Source organism: Geotrypetes seraphini, chromosome 1 (genome assembly GCF_902459505.1).
Source record: "Geotrypetes seraphini chromosome 1, aGeoSer1.1, whole genome shotgun sequence".
NCBI lineage: Eukaryota > Metazoa > Chordata > Amphibia > Gymnophiona > Dermophiidae > Geotrypetes > Geotrypetes seraphini.
The window spans coordinates 33,780,091-33,804,854 of record NC_047084.1 but is presented as its reverse complement, the minus strand read 5'-3'; the positions used below and the strand labels follow the sequence as shown (position 1 = coordinate 33,804,854).

Below are 24,764 nucleotides of genomic sequence, written 5' to 3'. Positions count from 1 at the left end.
TGGACCCCACATCCACAGATCCACCATCTCTCTTTTTCTCAACTACCCTTTCATCCAGCATCTCTCTTCTGTATCCCTGTCCCTATTCTCCTCTCCAGTACTGTCCCCCTTGTGTCCCTGTTCCTATGCTCCCTCCATGCCCAGTATCTTATCTTTCCCCATATCCAGCTTCTTCTTTCTCTCTTCCTTACCTCCTGTATCCCCTTCCCCAGGTACAGGCTTTCTCCTACTATCTCTCTTGACATCCTGCACCCTGCCCACCTACTTTGGAGCAGTATCTGTCCCTCTTGTACCCTTCCCCTCGTGGTCTTGCATTTCTCGCTCCCTCTCTCCATTAGTCCAGCACCTCTCCTCTGCTTTCCTTCCCCCTCTTTTTGGTTTGGTCGCTCTCTTCCCTTCACTTCACCCCAGGTCTGGCATCTCCCCTCCCCTCTCTTACTCCTTCCTCTGCACAGGCCTGACTCCTGCCGTGAAGGCACTCTTCCTCCTCCTCCCCGATGCGAAGGCCTGCCCCCACTCCCCCCGCTGTGAAAGTACTCTTCCTCCTCCTCCCTGCCACAAAGGCCTGCCCCCCTGCCGCGAAGGCACTCTTCCTCCTCCTCCCCGCCGCGAAGTCCTGCTCCCCCCGGAAGCCTGCATGTTCCCCCAGATTCCCCGCACTTACTTTAAGCAGCTAATATAGCAGCCTGCAGGATTGCTGGTGCTATAGCGATCCCTTCAGCTCCCCGTCGTCCTCAGTGGCACATTCTTTCTGCTGTGATCCTGCCCCTGACGTCAGAGCAGGGGCAGGAGCGTAACAGAGAGAATGTGCCGTTGAGGATGACGGGCAGCTGCAGGGATCGCTATAGCACCAGCGATCCTGCAGGCTGCCGTATTAGCTGCTTAAGGTAAAAGCGGGCAAGTTGGGGGAAGATGCAGACCTTTCTGACTGACCCTCCTCCCTCAAGCAGGAGCGGCAGCAGACAGCTAGCAAGAGGCAGTGCTACCGTTCCTGCTTTAGAAAGGCATGGGGAAGGGTCGGTCATCGAATTGGGAGGCCAATTTTTTAAAAAATTGAATCGATTCACCTGATTAGAATCGGTGAATCGATTAGAATCGTGAATCGGGTGGCACTACTGCCCAGACATCAGAACACACTGAGGAGGTTTCCACTTCTGTTGACATTGGGCGTTGACGATAGACCTGGAACTGGTCTGCATTGGACCCAACACCAAAGATGTGTACGGGTTTGATGTCAACCTCATCAGCACCAAAGGACCATGATGCTGAGTGTCGGATGAAGCCCAAGAAGCCCAAGCATGGGTCCTCCTCAAAGCACAGTAGTGGAAGTGCCAGGACATCAGCATTGCTGATACCTGTTAAGTCTCAGCATTGAGAGGATAGCTCATAAGAACGTAAGAATTGTCATACTGAGACAGATCAAAGCCCAGCATACTGTTTCCAGCAGTTGCCAACCCAGGTCCCATGTTACTTAGATAGATCCCAAGTAGTAAAACAGATTTTATGCTGTTATCCTAGGAATCAGCAGTGGATTTCCCCAAGCCATCTCAATAATAGCCTATGGACTTCTCTTTTAGGAAATTATTCAAGCCTTTTCTAAACCCTGCTAAGCTAACTGATTTCACTACATTCTCTGGCAACCTCCTTTGCTGAGGTGCCAGTATGTCAGTCTTTGGCCGGTTCCCTCTTCTAGTTCAGCACTGACTCTGCAGGTTCTTCATGCTTTGGCTTTCCAGCCTTTGCCAATGCCTACCTTTGATGAGCAGTACCGAGCCATACTAGAGGAAGAGCTGGCACAGATTCTACAACTGCACACTGCTCAGGCATTGAAGGTGCTCAAGCCAGTTAAGACTCAGCTCATGCTTTTTCCTGAGACTCGCACTAGGCTTGTGGAATGAGCAGCGTTGGTGCCCCGAAGGCTTTCATACCAAATTCCACCTCCACAGAAGGTATTAATGACAGAAGCATTCAGTTTGGGATGGGGAGCTCATATAGATAAACTTCACACCCAGAAAACATAGTCAGCTCATATTTACATCAACCTTCTCATTCAGACAAACAACCAGATTGCAGTGTTTTATGTGAACAAGCAGGGAATTATGGGCTCCTTCCCCTTATGTCAGGAGGCTGTAGGGATGTGACGGTGGACTCTCCTTTACAGAATGGTCCTCTGAGTCACCTACCTTGCAGTGAAACAGCCTGGCAGACACAGATTGAGCAGGGTTTTGCAACTGCATGAGTGATTGCTCCCTCAGTGGATATTTTTGCTGCTGATCTCAACAAATGGTCCCTCAGTTCTGTTCCAGATTTAGATCACATGGCAGGCTAGTGTCAAGATTCCTTCCTCATTCATTGGAGGACTGGTACATGTATCCTTCAATACTTCTTATGGAGAAGACTTGCCTGAAACTCAGATAGGATCGCAGAATCGTGATTTGATTACTCCGTATTGGCTGAGACAGATCTGGTTTCCTCTTCTGGACTTGGAGTGTTTTATGATCTTCATCATGCAGAATGAGGGATCCTTTTTGCATCCCGACCTCCAGTCTCTGGATGTTGAGGGCACAGAATTTGAATCCTTGGATCTTCCTGATAGTGTCTCCTGAATCTTGCATGCTTCCATAAAAAACTCCACTAAGAAGTGCTACTCTTAAGTGGAGGAGGTTTGCCATCTGCTTAAGCATTTTAAGTCGTACCTTATTTGCCTTATTTATTGGGTTTTTTTGTTGTTGTTTTTTTATAAAAAAAAGCTTTATTTTTTAATCAAGTAGCTGGTATTTTTAGAGCAGTGGTCTCAAACTCATGGCCCGCCAGGTACTATTTTGAGGCCCTTGGTATGTTTATCATAATCACAAAAGTAAAATAAGAGTTTCTTGATCATATGTCTCTTTAGCTATAAATTGCATTATCCCAGGACAAGCAGGCAGCATATTCTTGACTGATGCGTGACGGCACCGACGGAGCCCCGGTACGGACAATTTTAGAGTGATTGCACTCTAAGAACTTGGAAAGTTCTAGTAGGCCGCACCGCGCACGCGCGAGTGCCTTCCCGCCCGACAGAGGCGTGCGGTCCCCAGTGTCTTAGTTTCCGCGGAGCTAAGAAGACGCGTTTCTTTCAACGGCTGTTGAAGACTTTTTTTATATCGCCTTCCCGCTCGCGTAAACCCTTAAGGAAATATTGTTTCCTTCATTTTCTTTTATTTTCTTTTCTTTAAAAAAAAAAAAAAACTTTGGGTTTTTTTTTTTTTTTTCACTTCTTTCAATTTCGCCCCGGCGGGGCCTGTTGCCATCATCAAGGCCTCAGCCTTCGATTTGGCAGAAGCCGTTTTTACCTTCATGCCCCCTCAACCCGGGTTTAAGAAGTGCCAGCGGTGTGCACGACCAATTTCACTCACTGACTCGCACAACTGGTGTCTACAGTGTCTTGGTCCTGACCATCGAGCGTCTACCTGCACCCGCTGTGCGACTTTAAAAAAGAGAACTCTGAAAAATCGGCAGATCCAGCAGCAGTTATTGTTTGGTGCCGAGATGTCTGACTCTGCACCGACATCGGCCCCATCTCAGTCGGCACCCACCTCTTCGGCGTCGCATCCCTCAGGTAAGCCGGCTAAGAAGCCTTCCCCGTTGGAGCGTCCTCCGGTCTCAGTAGCAGCGAGCCCAGTCCTGCCGACCTCGAGGCGCCCACGGAAGCGCTCCGCCCCAATAGAGGTGAGCCCCTCGACCTCGGGTTCCTCATCCTCGGGGCGTAGAGCGGCACCGCAGGTACCGCTCAAGAAAAAGGCGGTACCAGTGCCTTCGCTGGACGAGCGGATCGCCGCTGTCCTGCAGGTGCAGCTTAAGGAACAGTTGCAACAACTCTTTCCTGCACTTTTGACATCGAGCCTTCCGGTCCCGGTCCGGTCTGAGCCACCGGTACCGACAGTGGAGCAGCCCCTTCTTTCGGCATCCACTTTGTCGGTACCGGTACATTCTGCTTCCTCGGTCTCCATGCCAGTCCTCGCACCGGAACCGAGAGCTCAACACCAGGCTGTTCAGACTTCGGCACCGATGCAGCCCTTAACGTCTCCCGGTACCGTGTCTATGAGGTCAGGTAAATCGGCATGCAAATCCCGACACCTGGAACCCTCCACACCGGAATCTCGAGACCGCAGTTTTCAGGTTCGGGATCCTGATCTGTGGGGTGACTCAGAGGACCCTCTTCTCTCTGAAGGAGAATGTTCATCTGGTGATGAGGATTCTTCTGCTTTAGACCCATCCTCTAAACCAGATGTAACCTCTTTCTCATCTTTTTTAAAAGAGATGTGTGACTCTCTCTCTATTCCCTTGGAGGCTTAGTCAAAGAAATCCAAAGCTTTTCTTGATGCACTGGATTTTGACCAACCTCCAAGGGAATATCTCAAATTACCTCTCCATGACATCTTGAGAGAGACGTTTTACAAGAATTTAGAGACACCTTTGACCATCCCTGGAGCCCCCCGCAAGTTAGACTCCTTATATAAAGTCATCCCGATTCCTGGGTTTGACAAACCACAGCTCCCACATGAGTCTCTATTAGTGGAATCCACTCTAAAGAAATCCACGGGAGCTAGTGTATACGCCTCAGTCCCTCCTGGCAGAGAAGGTAAAGCCATGGACAAATTTGGCAAGAGGTTGTACCAGAATGCGATGTTGGCCAACAGGTCAGGGAATTACGCTTTCCACTTCTCATTCTGTCTCAAGCATCTCATACAAAATCTGACTGCTTTTGAGAAGTACCTCCCTGACCGTAAAAAATCTGCCTTTCGCCAAACTTCTTCATCGCTCTTACAACTTCGAAAGTTCATGGTCAGGTCGATCTATGACACCTTTGAGCTAACCTCTCGGGCCACGGCTATGTCGGTGGCCATGCGCCGACTGGCATGGCTCAGAGTTTCAGAACTTGATGTTAATCATCAGGATCGACTGGCTAATGCACCTTGCCTGGGGGATGAGCTGTTTGGAGAATCCATGGACTCCACTACTCAAAAGCTTTCGGCTCATGAAACTAGGTGGGATACTCTCCTCAAAACAAAAAAGAAGACCCCACCTACCAGGCCTTTTCGTCAGCAATCGGCCTACCAGCGTCGATTTGTGGCTCGTCCTTTGCCACCGGCAGCTCAACAACCCAGGCGTCAGAGGCAACAACAAAGGCAAAACACTAGACCTGCACAGCAGCAACAACAGGTGAAGCCTTCTCTTCCACAAAAACCTTCACAACCCTTTTGACTTGGTTCTCCAGGACATAGCCAGTATCCCTCCATCTGCCCATCTTCCGCTGCCTATTGGAGGATGCCTTACTCATTTCATAAGCCGTTGGGAAACCATCACCTTGGATCAATGGGTCCTCAACATCATCTGCCACGGCTACTCTCTCAACTTTCAGACTCTTCCTGCCCAAAGCCTACCAAAAGAGTCTGCTTTGAACACTCCTCAGTCTTCCCTCCTTATTCAAGAGGTCTAATCCCTCCTCCTTCTGAACGCCATAGAGGAAGTTCCTCTAGATCAAAAGGGGCAAGGCTTCTACTCCCGTTATTTTCTAATTCCCAAAAAAACAGGAGATCTCAGACCCATCCTAGATCTTCGCGATCTCAACAAGTGCTTGGTCAAAGAAAAATTCAGAATGCTTTCTCTGGCCACTCTTTACCCTCTTCTCAATCAAGGCGACTGGCTATGTTCCCTCGATCTCAAAGAAGCATACACTCACATACCGGTCAATCTGGCCTCCAGGAAGTATCTACGCTTCATGATCAATCATTGTCATTACCAATACAAGGTGCTTCCCTTCGGTCTTGCCTCCTCTCCAAGAGTGTTTACCAAATGTCTGATTGTGGTGGCTGCCTTTCTGCGTTCCCACCACCTTCAGGTGTTTCCTTACCTGGACGATTGGTTGATAAAGACCAATTCATCTCAGACAGTACTTCAGGCCACCACCCAGACCATCCTGTTTCTTCGATTTCTGGGGTTCGAGATCAATCTACCCAAATCTCATCTCATCCCCACTCAGAGACTTCAATTCATTGGAGCAGTCTTGGACACAGTCCTCATGAGAGCGTTCCTGCCGTCCAACCGTCTTCAAATGCTTCAATCTCTATGTCATCAGGTGCTTCTACAACGTTCCATCTCGGCCAAGCAAATGATGATACTCTTGGGTCACATGGCCTCCACGGTTCATGTCACACCCTTCGCACGTCTTCACCTGCGCACTCCTCAATGGACCCTAGCTACCCAGTGGTCCCAAGTGATGGATCCTTGCTCACGTCACATATCTGTGACATCATCTTTTCATCAGTCTCTACAATGGTGGTTGATATTCTCAAATCTCTCCAGAGGTCTTCTCTTCCATCTACCTCCTCATCAACTTATCATCACCACCGACGCCTCCCCTTATGCCTGGGGAGCTCACTTGAACGAGTTCCAAACTCAAGGACTTTGGACACCTCAGGAAATGAAGCATCACATCAATTTCCTGGAACTCAGAGTGATGTTTTATGCCCTCAAGGCCTTCCAACATCTTCTCTTTCCTCAAGTCCTCCTGCTGTCCACAGACAATCAAGTTGCAATGTACTACATCAACAAGCAGGGTGGGACAGGCTCTCGTCTCTTGTGCCAGGAAGCCCAGAGGATCTGGGCTTGGGCCATAGATCACCATCTATTCCTGAAAGCTATCTACATTCAGGGAGAACAGAATTCCTTAGCGGACAAGCTCAGCAGAATTCTCCAGCCTCACGAGTGGGCAATCGATCCTTTCACTCTGCAGTCCATCTTCGCTCAATGGGGCACTCCTCAGATAGACCTCTTTGCAGCTCCTCACAATCACCAGCTGCCCCTATTCTGCTCCAGACTCTACTTTCCTCACCATCTGGCAGCGGATGCATTTCTCCTCGACTGGTCCAATCTGTTCCTGTACGCTTTCCCTCCTCTGCCTCTCATGTTGAGAACCTTGTTCAAGCTCAAGAGGGAACGAGCCACCATGATTCTGATTGCTCCGAGGTGGCCCAGGCAATATTGGTTCTCCCTTCTACTTCAACTCAGTTCCAGGGAACCTTTTCTTCTTCCACTGTTTCCTTCTCTGCTTACACAGCATCAGGAGACCCTTCTACATCCCAACCTCCAGTCTCTGGACCTGACAGCTTGGTATCTCTCGGGCTGACTTCTCATGATACTCTTTTGTCTCAGCCCGTTAGTTCCATTCTAGATGCCTCCAGGAAACCAGCCACTCTGCAATGTTACCATCAGAAGTGGACACGATTTTCTTCCTGGTGTCTTCTTCATCATCTTGATCCCACTTCCCTGGCAGTGGAGACATTGTTGGATTATCTGCTTTCTTTGTCTGACTCTGGCCTTAAGTCTACTTCCATCAGAGTCCACCTCAGTGCTATTGCTGCTTTTCATGAGCCGGTTCATGGAAAACTTCTCTCAGCTCATCCCTTGGTGTCCAGGTTCATGCGGGGTCTTTTCAATGTGAAACCACCTCTTAAAGCCCCTCCTGTAATCTGGGATCTCAATGTAGTTCTTTCCGCCTTAAAGAAGCCTCCATTTGAACCTTTGGCTACCACTCCTTTCAAGTTTCTCACTTGGAAAGTACTTTTCCTTATTGCTCTTACCTCTGCCAGGAGGGTCAGTGAGCTACATGCACTAGTTGCAGATCCACCTTTTACGGTCTTTCATCATGACAAGGTGGTTCTGCGTACACATCCAAAGTTTCTCCCTAAGTTTGTCTCTGAATTCCATCTCAACCAATTCATTGTTCTGCCTGTCTTCTTTCCGAAACCTCACTCTCATTCTGGTGAACAGGCTCTGCATACTTTGGACTGTAAGAGGGCTCTAGCTTACTATCTAGAGCATACTAAACCCCACAGATAGCTCCCCAACTCTTTCTGTCCTTTGATCCGAATAAATTGGGACGTCCTGTTTCTAAACGTACGTTGTCTAATTGGCTGGCAGCGTGCATTTCATTCTGTTATGTTCAGACCGGACTGACACTGGAAGGTTCTGTCACGGCCCATAGAGTTCGGGCTATGGCAGCATCTGTAGCTTTCCTCCGTTCCACTCCTATTGAGGAAATCTGCAAAGCTGCTACTTGGTCCTCAGTTCATACTTTTACATCTCACTATTGTCTGGATGCTTTCTCCAGACGGGATGGACACTTTGGCCAATCTGTTTTGCAAAATCTGTTTTCCTAATGGCCAACCTTCCCTCCATCCCTCTTTTTGTTAGCTTGGAGGTCACCCATCAGTCAAGAATATGCTGCCTGCTTGTCCTGGGATAAAGCACAGTTACTTACCGTAACAGGTGTTATCCAGGGACAGCAGGCAGATATTCTTGCGTCCCACCCACCTCCCCGGGTTGGCTTCTTAGCTGGCTTATCCTAACTGGGGACCGCGTGCCTCTGTCGGGCGGGAAGGCACTCGCACATGCGCGGTGCGGCCTACTAGAACTTTCCAAGTTCTTAGAGTGCAATCACTCTAAAATTGTCCATACCGGGGCTCCGTCGGTGCCGTCACCCATCAGTCAAGAATATCTGCCTGCTGTCCCTGGATAACACCTGTTACGGTAAGTAACTGTGCTATACTATTATTAAGACTTAGCCAAAAGGAAAGATTTATAAACTATAAAGTGTTTTACTTCATGCAAAATTGTCATTTTTTAAATAATACAACAAAATTAGAATTAAATGGTTATTCTTTTGGTTAAATATACATATAGTAAGAACCATTAAACAATCAAACAGGACTGTGGACTATAGATTAAGGTCATATAGTAATTAAATTCAAATTCACACTGTAGATTTTATATGCGGGAACAAGCCTCGGACAACGGAGTGAATCTTCCCATGTTTGGGATTTCTACAGTGTGAATTTGAATTTAAGTACTATATGACCTTAATCTATAGTCCACAGTCCTGTTTGATTGTTTAATGGTTCTTACATTTTTTTTAAATAAGACATTAACTATTTTTTCTGCGGCCCTCCAAGTACCTACAAATTCAAAATGTGGCCCCGCAAAGGATTTGAATTTGAGACCACTGTTTTACATTACATTAGTGATTTTTATTCCGCTTGTACCTTGCGGTTCAAAGCGGATTACATAAGAAGAGAACTGGACATTTCCAGGAGGGTACATGACATTGGAGAATACCTCTTGGGTATGTTGACTTCTGTTCACCTCAATCTATAGTTACAAATGCGTGTTTTGTTAATATGATTTTAATTGTAAGTCATGAGACTTTTATATATGCATGTTTAACATTATTTTAACTATGCATATAATAATAGTCCTTACAAAAAGACTCTCTCAAACAAGAAAGGATGTTCAAAAAATATATATATTCCTAAACAACATCCAATAATGTCCAGCACTACACACATCCATACATCAATACATCAGAAATGGAGAAAAGACCTGCGTCTAATAGGGGTAACAAAAAAACTTCCCATATAGACAAGCCAGTCTCAGAATCCCGACTTTGAGACCAGCAGACACATCCTTGGTCAAGAACTCTAAAATAAGTGGAAATATACTATTGATTCTTTACAGTCCTTAATAGTAAATCAAAATACCATCACTTATCTGAAAATGTAGTGTTCAAAATGATCATTGTAGTAGTGCTGAGATGTGAAAGCAAGAACAACCCGCACAGTGGAGCATGAGCACTAGGCACAGCTGCTAAACACTCCTCACTGCTTGCACTGTATCTCCACAACATCCAAAGGGCTCCCTGTTTCGCAATCAAGCTTCATCAGGGAATTGCTTTCTGAGAACTCTTGTGGTGCCAGCTGAAGCCGTATTCTGGATCCCGGTTCATGTCCTGGAGTGGTGGAAGGCAGAGGACAAACAAGAAGCACAGGCAGGACATGAACCGGGATCCAGAACAAGAAGGATATAAAACTGCTAGAGAGGGTGCAGAGACGAGTAACGAAGCTAGTGAAAGGTATAGAGAACCTGGACTACGAGGAACGACTTAGGAGACTGGGGTTGTTCTCCCTTGAGAAGAAAAGACTACGAGGGGATCTGATCGAGACTTTTAAAATACTGAAAGGATTCGACAAAATGGAGCAGGGAAAGCAGTTATTTACAATGTTCAATGTGACACGGACAAGAGGACATAGATTGAAGTTGAGGGGGGACAGGTCCAGGATGAATATCAGGAAGTTCTGTTTCACGCAGCGAGTGGTGGACACCTGGAATGCTCTCCCAGAGGAAGTAATTGCAGAATCCACCGATTTAAGGGTTTACTAGATGCACATCTCCTTAAAAGTGGCATAGAGTGCTACGGGTAAGGGTAAATTAGATGCACATCTCCCTTGAGAAGCATACAATGATACGGGGACTAAAACTATGCCAGGGTACACCTGGCGGGGCCTCTGCGTGTGCGGATCACCAGACTTGATGGACCCAGGGTCTGATCCGGAGATGGCAATTCTTATGTTCTTATGTACTGTCTGCTTCTGCCCACCTACCCCTAGACCCAAATTACTCTTATACTACTCTCAAATTACCCTTCACATTTCTCCAGCTGATCTTAACAAGGACAGTCTGCACAAACCTGAAACACCTAACCTCCAAACCCTCTCACCAGATCTGGAAACTCACCCAATTCCCCACACCTGAAGAGGTACTGAGGGAAAATCTGTTCTGCTAAGGAGAAAAAAAACCATCCATTGGAATATCTGGTCTTCTGGCATTCAAACTTGTGAAAGGTAAACTTGGGTTTCAGCAGGTTATATCATTGTAGTTCTCTTTTTTTAGCTCAGCAAAATCAGTTAGGCAATAGTGTAGCCTTTAGAGTCTGTTATGGTTTAATACAAAACAGTGTTTTAGCCTAGATTATTTATTTATTTATTCAATTTTCTATACCGTTCTCCCAGGGGAGCTCAGAACGGTTTACATGCATTTATTCAGGTACTCAAGCATTTTTCCCTGTCTGTCCCGGTGGGCTCACAATCTATCTAATGTACCTGGGGCAATGGGGGGATTAAGTAACTTGCCCAGTGTCACAAGGAGCAGCGTAGATTTGAACCCTCAACTTCAGGGTGCTGAGGCTGTAGCTTTAACCACTGCGCCACACTGCATTTCAGAGCATAATATCAGATTAGGTCACAAATAGCTGTTGAGGAAAGGCTCTAGTGTTAATTTAATTTCCTCTCACCCACTCAAGACAGAGCTTTTTGATTTATAGGTTCTTCAGCCAATCAGGAACAGGGCATTACTTTGATAGGATTTTTCTTCCCTTTCTTTATTCTTCCAGGCGTAAGTACTTATGCACCACAGTATGGCTGGGGAACATCGTATCACCAAAGCTGCTGCTTAGGTTACCACTTCTGTCTCTGTGCAGACAGAAAATGTTACCCAGGCAGAGGGAGTAGTTCCATGTGCATGCTGTCTTTAGCTTGAATCTCTCATGAAGGAAGTAAAGGAACTGAGAGAGGAGGTGGCAAGACTGAGAAGCAGCCATGAGAATGAGCGATACATCTATGAAGTGCTTCATGAGGTATCAAAGATTTCCAGAGTGGGAAAGAAGAGACTGTGCTGAGGGAAGACAGCTGGACTCAGATTACGAGAACCTCTGACTCCACCTGCGCTTTGTCACACCTAACTCCCTCAGCACGGCAGTACCATCATTTTCACTATCTCCACCCTATCCAGCCAGGAGAAATATTGTCCCCTCCAATTATCCAGATCCGATTGAATGCGGTGAAACAATGGGGGATAATTAAGGTCATAAACACTGGTATTGGGCGGGCCAAAATAACCCCCAGATATCTAAAGGAGTGCTTAACCCACCGAAATGAAAAACGCCTCCGAAAATGCTCCACCCGATCATTGGACAGGTTCACATTAAGTAGCTCAGATTTACCTACATTCACCCAAAACGACCCCAAAAGCATCCAACTCCCGCAGAATAGCCAGCAATGAATCCTCTGGGTCCTCCACTGTGAAGAGGAGGTTATAGTTGATAGTTCCCCCCAGGCGTAGAGATACCCCTAATGTCTCTATTCCCCCGCACTCTCTGCGCCAAAGGCTCCACTGTCAACGCAAAGAGAAGGGGAGAGAGAGGGCACCCCTGGCTAGTACCCCGTGCCAAAGAGAAGGTGTCTGAATAACCTCTGTTCACCTTAATACAGCCCAAAGGACGAGTATAGAGGATACGGATCCACTCCCTCATGGGTGGGCCAAGGCCAATGGATTTCAACACCTGAAAGAGAAAGGGCCAAGAGACCCTATCAAAGGCCTTCTCAGTATCAATAGATTTAAAAAATGCCGCCTGGGCCTGGCCCCGGGCCCTCTCCAACAAATTATAAACCCGCCGAACATTATCCCCCACCTGCCGCCCTACCACAAACCCCGACTGGTCAGAATGAATCAGCAATGGGATCCAACTCATCAAACGGTCCGCCAAAATACGTGTAAAGATCTTAGTATCAACCCCCAACAAAGAAATCAGACGGTAAGAGACACACTGCATAGGATCCTTACCCTCCTTTGCCAAAACGGTAACCCCAGCCAACCTCATAAAGAAAGGGAGCACACTATCCCCTTCCAGAGAATTAAGGTAATGCAAGAAGGGTGGCAACAAAAAATCCTGAAAGTACTTATAATACTGGACAGTTAAACCGTCCAGCCCAGGAGACTTGCCTATTTTCATGGACCGCAAAGCCCCCCTCACCTCAATCAGCATAAGTGGGCAGTCCAACCACCCCATGTCATCCTCCGCAATCCGTGGCAATGACACACAGGCCAAATAGTGATCCCGATCCTGCTGAGTCCCTTCCGCCTCCGGTGTATAGAGTTGAGAGTAGTAAGCCACAAACCGAGTTCTAATATCCTCTTCCTTGCTCAAAATAGCCCCAGAGGCCGCCCGGATAGACAGAATATGATTGCGCGTTTGCCTAACCTTCAGACGGTGTGCAACCAACCTACTAGCCTTATTGGAGAACTCAAAATACTTCTGCTGTAAAAGTTGCAAATTGAAGCACAAGCGCTCCAACTTCAAAGCCTGAATGTCACTCCGAGCCTGTTGCAATTGTTTTCCCACCTCCACATTCCAAGGCTGATGCTTATGCATCCCTTCCAATCTCCCAATCCAATGTAGCAGCACAGTAACTGCCTCTCGATGACGTTTCTGCCTGGCCGAGGCAATGGCAATCAGACAACTGCGCAGGGTGTGAAAAGGTTCAGATTCCAATACTGCCTCATACACATACTCTGTTGTCTCTGGTACCGATGCATGGGGGAGGGGGGGGGAGGCATCTCATTAGAAAGAAAAGAACACACATGCAGTTGCATGTCCAAAGAAATGTCCCGTTTATTCAGAGTACTACATAGATATTTATAGCATTGTATATGGGTCAGTTTTTTCAGCATATGACTGTAGGAAAGACCATATTTGGTAACAGGATACATAAAAGCAACTAGAAAGAGGTAGCAAACATAAAGGGGGAATAGTGGGAAGTTTCCATTATAGAATATAATACTGTCTTGTCTAAGGTCTAGCAATGTTTCTTTTTTAACAAATGTTTCTTATCAAAACAAGTCAACTACAGAACAAAATGGGGACACAGAGCTCAGAACACAAAAAGAAAAGACCTTGTGGTTTCTTGGCAAAATGAAAACTGTTTGAACAGTTCCTCTTTTTTTTTATATGCTACACAAGCAGGAATAGAAAAACTTACAAAGAATATATGTGCCCCTTCAGGGTGGCCTTCAACCCCTCCTAGGTAGCCTCTGAGGAAGCCCACACTCCAATTCAAATCCAGATATTCGCGAAGCCACTCCTCAATCTGAGCCACCCCCCCAGGGTCATCCAAAAGACTATCGTTGAAGCGCCAATACTTCCGTCCTGAGCCACCCCCATCCCCCGCAAACTGCACCCAGATCGGTGCATGATCCAACCAAGTAACCAGTTCAATACCTGCCCTATCTACCCGCCGAAGGAGTCCACGTTCCACAAAAATGTAATCGATTCTAGAGTACGAGGCATGTGTCCGGGAAAATGCGTATAGTTCCGTGAAAATGCGTATAGTTCCGTAACAATGGATGTAGCCAACGCCAACCATCCTCCACATTCAAGGAAGCCAATGCTTCCCTCAACAATTTACGGTCTTGCCGGCCATAGCACCCAGCCCTCCCCGAGTTATCTAAGTAAGGGAAAAAGGTGATTCTGCACTGTTGGATTTCCTCGGATTCCCCTACACTTTCTCATTGGCGTACTTTGATGCTGCAACAGGCTTCTATGGAACGTTTACAATTTTCTGCTTTGGACACAGAACTGGGACAAACTTTTAGTTTTTTGTTGGGAACCCTTTTGGCTCACTTAACATACAGAGCTCATAGTCATTTGCTTAATGTTTGATTTTTATTCTGTAGCGTACTTTGGAATGGAGTGTTTCATGTTGTATTGGGATTGGTACTGGGATGGGGATGGAATGGAGAGGGTGGGAGTTTTTGGTATGTGGTGAAGTTTGGGAGAATGTAGGTATTCATGTATTCTGTTGACCACCATGTACTCATGTGTATTGTGTGTTCTGTTTTCTTTTGGAAAATTAATAAACAAATTGCTCTAAAAAAAAATATCCCCACCAAAAATCAAGGAACCCCTTTAAACTGCAATATCCAGGGCACCAGCTCTCGAAAGAAGGCTCCCTGACCCTCATTAGGTGCATAAATGTTAACCAAAGAGTACAAACTGCCCTCAATCAAAGTCTCCACCATGATATACCTACCCTCACTACCCTGCGTACCTCATAGCGCACCCCTTTACTAAACAAGATCCCCTCCCAACCCTTCTTAGTAGTTCCTGCCGTGGATGCCCAAAAGGACTGGGGAAACCTAGAGTCCCGTACCAATGATTCATGAGATGTCAGTAGCTGAGTTTCTTGAACAAAGCAAACTGCAGCCCGCAGCCGGGTCAGCTCCCGGAAGAAGGTCCTGCGTTTGTGAGGAGAGTTGAGACCCCTAATATTGTAAGATACCAGCTTAAGCTCCGCCATAGGAAAAAATAGAAACACAGTGCAACCGCCCCCCACAACCATGATCTGTTCCATCCCCCAACCCCACCCCCCTCCATCCCAAAGCACCCCACCCCACAATCCCCCTTCCCCCAAGTGAGATCCACCAGGCCTCTCACCAACATACAAGGAAGTAAACAGTCCCCATCGCCTCCACATCCAAATTCAAAACCACAACTATCCCCACGCACACACACACCTCAACCATAGAGCAAATGTCCCACCCCCCACCAAGCGCTCACTGAAACCAAGCAATTACTCGCACCCCCCGCTCCCTCAAGCAGAAAACAAGCGCTCAGCCCCTCATGCGGGATCTCCCATCCCCTCCTCCAACCCAACAAACCAGGCCACAAAATACCAAGGGAGATAGGGGAAAGGTTGACCCAACCCACCACCGACAAACCCATTCTCAAGTACCCAACATTACAAACTGAGAGCGGTAGTCAAGTCCAGAGAGCATCTTGATAGCACCAAACCAGTCAAGAAAGTCCAGCAGATGTCATCGCTACAAGGGAAGGGGGGACCCCCACCATGACCACCTTGGCCCCCATGGGAACCATGCTCCACTCGCTGCCAGCGGAAGGGGGCACCGCTCCTTCCCACACTCAGGGCCCCCCCCGGCTCCAGGTCAGAATCCTCCGGGATTTTGATCCCCTCTTTTTGCAGCAACGTACGGGCCTCATGGACAGAGGAGACCTTCGGGTGCACACCATTGATAGTGATAACCACCCCAAAGGGTTATGTCCAACGGTATCTCAGATTGCTTCGCTGCAAAGCCTTGGTCTCCTCCCGAAAGGAACGCCGCTTCTGCAATGTGCTAGTAGCCAAGTCTTGATAAAATTCCAAACGATGCCGCAAGATTTGCTCCTTCAGCACAAAGCTCTGGAGACACAGCACAATGTCCTTAGGCTGATCATTGACTCGAGGGCCCAGCGCCCTATGCGCTCGTTCAATCCCCAGCTCCAGAGTCTCATTCTGCAACAGCCAACGAACGACGATAAAGCGGTCCTTTATCAGCGCCTCTATCATTTTTCCCGATACCGAGGTCAGGCTCACCGGTCTGTAGTTTCCCGGATCTCCCCTCGAACCTTTCTTGAAGATCGGTGTAACATTTGCCACTTTCCAGTCTTCCAGAATACTTCCTGATTTGATCGACAGATTGGCTATTAGTTGAATCAGTTCAGCTATAGCCCCTTTCAGTTCCATGATTACCCTGGGATAGATGCCATCTGGTCCCGAGGATTTATCGTTTTTAAGTCTATCAATCTGCCTGCATACCTCTTCTAGACTGATCGTCAACCCTGCCAGTTTCCCATCTTTGTTTCCTGCGTATAGCCTGTCGTATGTTGTGTATATCCTCTTCGGTAAATACAGACGCAAAAAATGTGTTCAGTTTGTCAGCGATGGCTTTGTCCTCCTTTAGCACTCCCTTTAATCCATGGTCATCAAATGGCCCCACCACTTCTTTCGTGGGTCGTTGTGGAGAAGTAACCAAATCCACCTTTCTCCAGTCCTCTGATACCATTCCCATCTCTAGAGAAGTATTGAAAAGATCAGCCAGCAGAACTTCCCTAAGTTCTTTCAGTAGCCTCAGATGTTTGCTATCCGGCCCCATCTCTTTGTCCACTTTAGTTTAGTTAGCTCCTCACAAACACACTCCTCTGAAAATCATTCATGGTCTTCTATACCTCATATCTTTTTTGGGCTTTTCTTCTTTGGTTCTGCTCCAGGCCCTTCAGTTATGAATGCAGAACTGAAATATTTGTTCATCAATTCAGCCTTATTTTTATTAGCTTCTATACCTTTGAGTCTCATAGTGCCACTTTTGCATGTCCTCCTATCACTAACATACTTGAAGATGTCTTGTTCTCTCCTTCCCCTCGCTGAAAGGGGCTCTACACAGGGCAAAAGGCAATCGCAATAGAAGATACCCTTGCCATGTACACCATCTCAGTTAACAAACTTTGGTGTACCCTACATTACCTTCATGTGTCCCTTAGGTTTTTTAAGCAAAGATAAGAGATGAAAATCCAACAAACAAAGGATCAACCCCAGGAGTTGGACACCAAAAAATTGTAGCAGTATGAAGAATTCTTTATTGATCCATTTGGTGAGTAGAAATCTGAGGGAGCCGAATGTGCTAGGAGGTGAAATGCTGATATGCACAGACAGGGAGAGGGACCTTGGGGTGACGGTATCTGAGGATTTGAAGGTGATGAAACAATGTGACAAGGCAGTGGCTAGCCAGAAGGATGCTAGGCTGTATAGAGAGAGGCATAACCAGTGGAAGAAAAGAGGTGTTGATGCTCCTGTACAAGTTGTTGGTGATGCCCCACTTGAAGTATTGTATTCAGTTTTGGAGGATGTATCTGGTTAAGGATGTAAGATAACTTGAAGCAGCCCAAAAGAAGGTGACAAAAATGATAGGGGGTTTGCACCAAAAGACATACAAGAAGAGTCTGGAAGACCTGAATATGCATACTCTAGAGGAGGGTAGGGGAAATATGATACAGACGTTTAAATACTTGAAAAGTATTAATATAGAACCAAATATTTTCCAGAAAAGGGAAAATGATAAAACTAGAGGATATAAATTGAGGTTGCGGGATGGTAGACTTATGAGTAATGATAAGAAATTATTTTTTATGGAGAGGGTGGTTGATGCCTGGAATGCTTTCTTGAGAGAGGTGGTAACCTTTTTTTTTTTTTTTTTTTTTTTTGCTTCATGACATCATCTCATTCATTATTAAGCATACATAGCACATTTTACAATTACAGTACAATTACTTCATTAAGATACAATGACAAATTACATACTCCAACATTGTTTTGGTTAGTTTTGATCATATGATTTCTTGTCAATCTTATTTCATAAGTATTTTTTCCCTAGCAACAATATAATGACTTAGGTATGTGCTATTTAGTTTCGCTCTTGTCAACATAGCTAAAATCATTATTTATTTCAATGCATTAGACATCTTGTAACAATTTGTTAAATTAGGGCACAGTGACCTGTTCCCTGTTCTAGGATCCATTTATTTCCCAATATTATAGGAAGTAGCAGTTGGGACAAGCTTCTATTTAAAAACTTTAAGTAATACTTGCCAGTAATTCTAACCATGTTTCCACTTCAGCAGGGACAAAGTAACAATGAGTCAGAAAAGGCACTAAACAATGAGTTTCAAGTTTCAAGTTTATTATTTTTCTTGATTAATCGCTTAATCAAATTCTAAGCGATGAACATGTTAAATATAGTCTAATAAGGACAATACAATACAAAACAAACTTTAAATAATAACATTGGGTAAAAACTAATACATAATATTTTATACATATAACATAGGGTAAGATAAGGGTTAGAAATACAATTGATAAAGAAAAGTAAAACAAAGGAAAAATACATTAGGGGAATCAATTAACACATAGCATAACACAGTAAAATAACATCACCAAATTAAGAACTATTTAATTAAATATTAAAAGCATCTTTAAAAAGAAATGTTTTCAAATAAAACTCTGAAGAGGGAGAGGGAGTTTTATTTCTCTGAGCTGAGTTTTTGTGCAGCGAGCCCTCCTCTCAGGTTGTGAAGATTACAGAGTCAGTCTGTTTTTTCTCATAGTAATTCTAACCAAGCAATATTCATTTTACTTAACTCTAAAACATTTTTATATCATTCAGCTTCATCTTATATATTGGTGTCTGTCTTCAGAATACCTAGGCAAAGTGTCTCATACATATTGGGTTATGCCCCCTTATATCCTGCGTGATACTATTATTACCATCACTATAGGTAGATAGCTAAAATCACACTTTACTTTTCTCTTAGTAAGTACATTATTGAGTCCTAAATTCAAATCAGACCTTAAAACATTTCTTTTCTCTGATGCCTACCTTTGACCTGTTTTCATCATTCCCTTCCAGAGCCATCTGAGAATCATGGAAGAAGGGCCCCCCTCCCCTTTTATGCTGTCCATCCCCTCTTTCCTGTCAAGTTTGTAGTTCTGCCCCCTTCCCCCACTGTCCTGTCTAGTATGCACATGCACTCTCTACAAAATTAGATTGTAAGCTGCTTAGACATTTCTTGATAAGTGGGATATTATGTCCCTAATAAAATTGGAACTTGGAAACCAAGAGCAGTCATATAAGAATTGAATACTGGCTTTGGAAGACTTATGCTACTAAAAATTTTGACCCTCCATGTACATTAAAACAGATCTAATTTTTACTTAATGACCATTGTGAAGGAAAATCAGGGGTTGTTTTTTTTAAATGGAATTCATTTTTTCCAAAGAAAATCTGGTTCATTTTTTTCCCTTTTTTTAAAATTTGATTTTTTTTATCTTGTTCATGAACAACAAAATCTGAGATCTGGTGCTAGTAACTAATGAGGCAATTTTTAACCTTGCTTAACACATCAATGTACACACGTGTATGTATTTTTACCACAAAACAATACAAACTTCAAATGGTATTATATATACAAAATATGAAACTATTGAAAACCATTTGCACAATATCAAAAGTGGACACTACTTCTATAATCCAACTTATTAATTAGATTTACTACTTAAGTAATTACTTAAGTACTAAACTAATTAATAAGTTGGATTATAGAAGTAGTGTCCATTTTTGATATTGTGCAAATGGTTTTCAAAAGTTTCATATTTTATGTATTTTTACCAACAGAATTTGTATGGTTTTGTATTCCATGGATAAAAATTGCTTTGGAAAAAAGTTCCCCCAGAGAGGTGCACCTACTTTTTGTGTGGATACTTTTTTGTAGGAAAAATACATGTTTTAAAAATGCAGACTGTATGCGAGAGAGTTAATGGTTCTTTAATTCACTTTGCTGTATTGGAATGGGAAATAAGGAACAATTTTTTTGATAGCTGTACATTGTACTGTTTGCATTTTAATATTCAATGCAATGTTTGAACCGCAAAAAATTTGGTCTGTGTGGTATTGCTATCCCTGATCTAACCTATATTTTGGCAAGATTGAAGTACTCCTGTTGATCCCATAGCAAACCTTTACTCTGGAAGGAGATTGGGTAATTTTCTGACAGCCAATTTATGGCATTTTGTGAAGTGTTAGATAAACTGTCCACGAGCATTAATTTATTTGCTAAGAAGAGTGCTGTGTATATCTTTTGGTAGCTTTTCTGAAAATTAAGAAGGTCACATAAACATTTCTTCTTTCTACTACAGGAATCAGCAGGAGGAGATATTCAGTCTCCATTGACACCAGAAAGCATCAATGGAACAGATGATGAAAGAACACCAGACATGACGCAAAACTCAGAAACAAGGGCTGAACCTACCCAGAATGCATTGCCATTTGTGCATAGGTACTTGAGTAATCTGTATATCATTAAGTTAACACTTGTGCTCTCAAGTCTGTTTTCTTTTTTCCCAATCTCTGTTGCTGACCTGAAATAGATCAGGTTTTCAGAATACCACTAATTTATATGCATAAGAGAGATTTATAAGCATGCTCCTTTCACTAAATTAAAATATATCAAATTCATATTCATAACACAGGTCAACAACAAAAAATTTTTTTTTCTTGGTTCTTTGTTTTTTTTTACCTGTTCCTGGGGTTATTTGGGGTGCCGATTCAGAAAATTGCATTGGATAGACCGCATCAGCTCTAGTTTTTTTAGATATGGTTGAATTTATTAATTTTTTACTGCTATTTAAAAGATCTCTTCTGCAGAATTGGGATGTCATATCAAGCTTTCTTTTTTGAATGGGAAATTTATGTATTTTTGTCTATAGTGACCTTTGTTTTACAACTATTCATCTACTTCCTTTCCTATAATGCACACTGGCATAAAAATGTAAAGCTCAAATGACAAAATCACCTTTGTTCTGTTATAGTACATGAGTATGTGAAAAAAATTTAGATAATAATAATAATTTATTTTCTTATATACCGCCCTACCAACAGTTCTGGGCGGTTCACAACAAAGAATAAAACTGAACAATTCAGCGAAAGGGATACAATTTCATAATAAGAAACAATACATCGTAAGCAATCAAATGCAGAAGAGACTATTATTCATTTAAAATATTATAAAATCTGATGAAGAGAAACATAATATATAAAAAATGGCCTATAGCAGATTGTTCTAAAAACTGATCAACTAATGATTGGACCCATCACAATTAAGATCATCAATCTAATATATCAAATAAATATGTTTTTAAAACTTTCCTAAATGTAGTATAAGAATAAGTTTGAGCGATCAATGGATGTAACCAGGAATTAGACTTCCTGGCCTGGTACTCCAATGTCCTGTCAAAAAAAGTTTTATAATGACAGGACTTCGGGGCAGGGAAGGCGGAAATACCTGAATTTCTGGTATCTTTTGCAGAATAGAAAAATTTCAAGTAGGAACCCAAATAAGATGGCAATAAACCAAAAAGTGCCTTGTAACATATGCACCCAAACTTGAAGAATACATGGTTTCCTTAGAATATATAAATTTGTATTTCAAATGTTTCTCAACCTGATCTGTTTAAAACAGTTGCACATAGATTTAAATTCTAACGGGTTTTTCAACTTTGTCTTCTGTTACCTGGTTTGTGTTTTTGCGGTACAAGCTAACAGATTTAGTGGAAGTGTTTACATATTTCCAACTGTAGTTTTACATCCAACTGTAGTTTACTTAACTGTATAATCGTTATGATCGTATAGGAGGTGTGTGTGTATATTCCCACTCATATCATTTCATTTATGTAGATCGAACACCTTAGAGGTTATGGCTACTTCAAGAGAAGAACTGCTGCTTGAATCATTCTGACATATTTTGCTATATTTGTGCTATATTACTGAAAGCAAGTAGGAAACCAATTTCTAAGTTTGCAAAAAGAGCACATGTAGGTTATTTTGGTGTCAAGCTTGGAGATCAAAACTTGTATGGAGCATTTGCGCCAGTGGACAAATGGAGAGAGAAGCTACCTGAAATTTGGAGTACCAGTGGTTTAGAGGGAACCAAAAAACCACGTCAATGACCGTTATTTTTGTATTGTTAATATCATAGGTATCAGTCAAAATAATCGTGACAAGTGGTCTTACCCTGATCTACCTTCAGCCAGGAGACCTGTTCCACACTAGAGAGTTGCGCGGGGACAGAAATCCCACCCGTCCCCACCTGTCCCCGCCAAAGTCCCACCCGTCCCCGTGAGGACTCCCACCCGTCCCCACGAGGAATCCCTCCGTCCCCACCCGTTCCCGCGAGGAATCCCTCCGTCCCCACCCGTTCCCGCGAGGAATCCCCTCCGTCCCCGCCCGTCCCCGCGAGGAATCCCCTACGTTCCCACGAGGAATCCCCTACATCCCCACCTGTCCCTATAAACTACAGAAATAGTTATTTCATTTAATTATGCTACTGAATTAAAGGCTCTGGTAGAAACCCATTTAAAAATAAGCAAAAAGACTTTATTAATTTGGAAATATTAATTGGGAAGAATACATACTTTGTAAACGGGTTTCTACCAGAGCCTCTAATGTTTATAAATTTTTATCAACACAACTAATATACTACTTTATCCTTAAGCAAAAAAAAAAAAAAATAATAATTTTTTTCCTACCTTTGTTGCCTGGTTTCTGCTTTCTTCATGTTCTCATTCAATTCCTTCCATCCACTGCCTCTCTTCTCTCTGTGTCTTCCATTTGCTCTGTTACTGTGCCTCTCCCTTTCTCCTCCCTCCCATATTGGTCTGGCACCCATCTTTTTTCCTCCGCTCCCCCCATAGTCTGGCACCTCTGTCTGCTTCCCTGCCAGCGTCTTCTCCCCATTCCCTCTTCCCCATTTCCTTTCAGTGTCCTTCTCCCCCACCATCTTCCCCATGTCCTGTCAGGCAGCATCCTTCTCCCCCCTCTGCCTTACCCATGTCCTTTCAGCATCCTTCTCTCCCCCTCTGTCTTCCCCATGTCCTTTCAGCGGCCTTCTCCCCCCCCCTCTGTCTTCCCCATGTCCTTTCAGCGGCCTTCTCCCCCCCTGTTTTCCCCATGTCCTTTCAGTGGCATTCTCCACCCCTTTGTCTTCCCCAGTGCTTTCAGGGTCCTTCTCCCCCCCCTCTGTCTTCCCCATGTGCTTTCAGCTTCCTTCCCCCCCTCCTCCCGTTTACCCCATGTCCTTTCAGCGTTCTTCTCCACCCCTTTGTCTTCCCCAGTATTTTCAGCGGCCTTCTCCCCCCTTAAGTGTCTTTTCTTCTCCACTCCACCTTTCCTCCCTCCCTTTGTGGTGCTTTCGCACCCAACCGACAACAGAACAGGCCCGGTCGGACAAATCTCCCTGTCCTGTAGCCGCTAATCTAAATTACCTTCTTACAGCAGCTGGAGTAGTAAAGCTGCTGTAAGAGGTAATTTAGATTCGCGGCTACAGGGCAGGGAGATTTGTCGGCCGGGCCTGTTGTTGGTCGATCGGGGGACCTGACCGGCTGTGCACATTCTCTGGGGCGGACTGCCCCCTCCCCCCTCTTTCGTACGCCATTGCCTTCTTCCTACCTGCCCTGCCGCACACAGCTGACCGGAAGTCTTCCTGATGTCAGCGCTGACGTCGGAGGAAGGGCGGGCTTTGCTTAAGCCCTCCCTCCGACGTCAGCGCTGACATCGGGAAGACTTCCGTTCGGCTGTGTGCTGCGACAGGGCAGGTAAGGAGGAGGAGACTACCCTCGTGGCTCGAGTGCACTGCGATCCAACCCCGCGACCCTAGGGGGCGTCCCCACGGGATCCCCGCGACCCTAAGGGGCATCCCCACGGGATCCCCGTGACCCAAAGGGGGAACCCGCGGGATCCCTGCGGGTCCCGCGGGATTCCCGCCATCCCCGTTCCCGTGCAGCTCTCTATTCCACACTCAGATCTTGTTCCCATTCCACGTTTCTGTGAATTACAATAGTTCTCAGAGGATGAGTCTTGAATGTCTGATATCGCACAAGGTAAAAAAAAAAGTGGGAGCAGTGACAATGATTCTTAAACAACTTCACATTGTGAATGTTTTGACCAGAATGAATTGAGTGATCTGATCAGGGACTTAAATTTTTCCAAGGAGTCTTCTGAATTGCTTGCCTCCACACTAAAGGAAAATAATGTACTTCAGCTTGGAATGAGAACTACATTTTATCGAAGGAGAGAAAAGGACTTGTTCCATTCTTTACCAAAGACAACAATTTAGTATTCTGCAAGGACATCGAAAAACTTCTGAAGAAAATGGGTCTTTCAGAATATAATCCAAGTGAGTGATGTCTTTTCATCGACAGTTCAAAACGTAGTTTGAAATGTGTTCTTTTAAATAACTGCAACAAATATGGTTGTATTCTAATCGGTCACACCACCAGGAAGAAAGAAGAGTACTTGGAGCGCTGATTCAGAAAACTGCATTGGATAGACTGCATCAGCTTTAGTTTCTTAGATATGGTATCCTTGCTTTTTAAGCCTTTGGGATAGTAGAGCCACACATGAACATTGGGCAAAAAAAGATTAGACTCCGAGGGAATATATAGTGGTTGGAGGACAAAATGTAATCTATGAAAAGGATGGAATCGGTCCAGAGGAAGGCTACTAAAATGGTGCGTGGTCTTCGTCATAAAGCATATGGGGGGGGTCACGTGATGGCAGGAACCTGAGCGGACGCCTGAACGCAGAGCTCTGTCCTCCCTACACCATTCGGCTCCCCTATCGCCTGCCGCCGGCGGTAATATATTGATTTTTTCGGCTCCTGCACTTCCGGG

General features: G+C 44.7%; 1 protein-coding gene across 3 annotated transcripts in view; it reads left to right on the top strand.

Annotated features, from left to right (window-relative positions):
* The window catches only part of HOMER1 (homer scaffold protein 1), a 246,911-nt gene that overhangs the window by 126,438 nt on the left and 95,709 nt on the right, over window positions 1-24,764 (top strand). For all 3 annotated transcript variants that reach the window (XM_033929598.1, XM_033929589.1, XM_033929608.1), the window contains one exon: window positions 20,235-20,374. In XM_033929598.1, coding sequence (XP_033785489.1) covers window positions 20,235-20,374 — 140 coding nt within the window. The remainder of the gene's footprint in view (window positions 1-20,234; window positions 20,375-24,764) is intronic.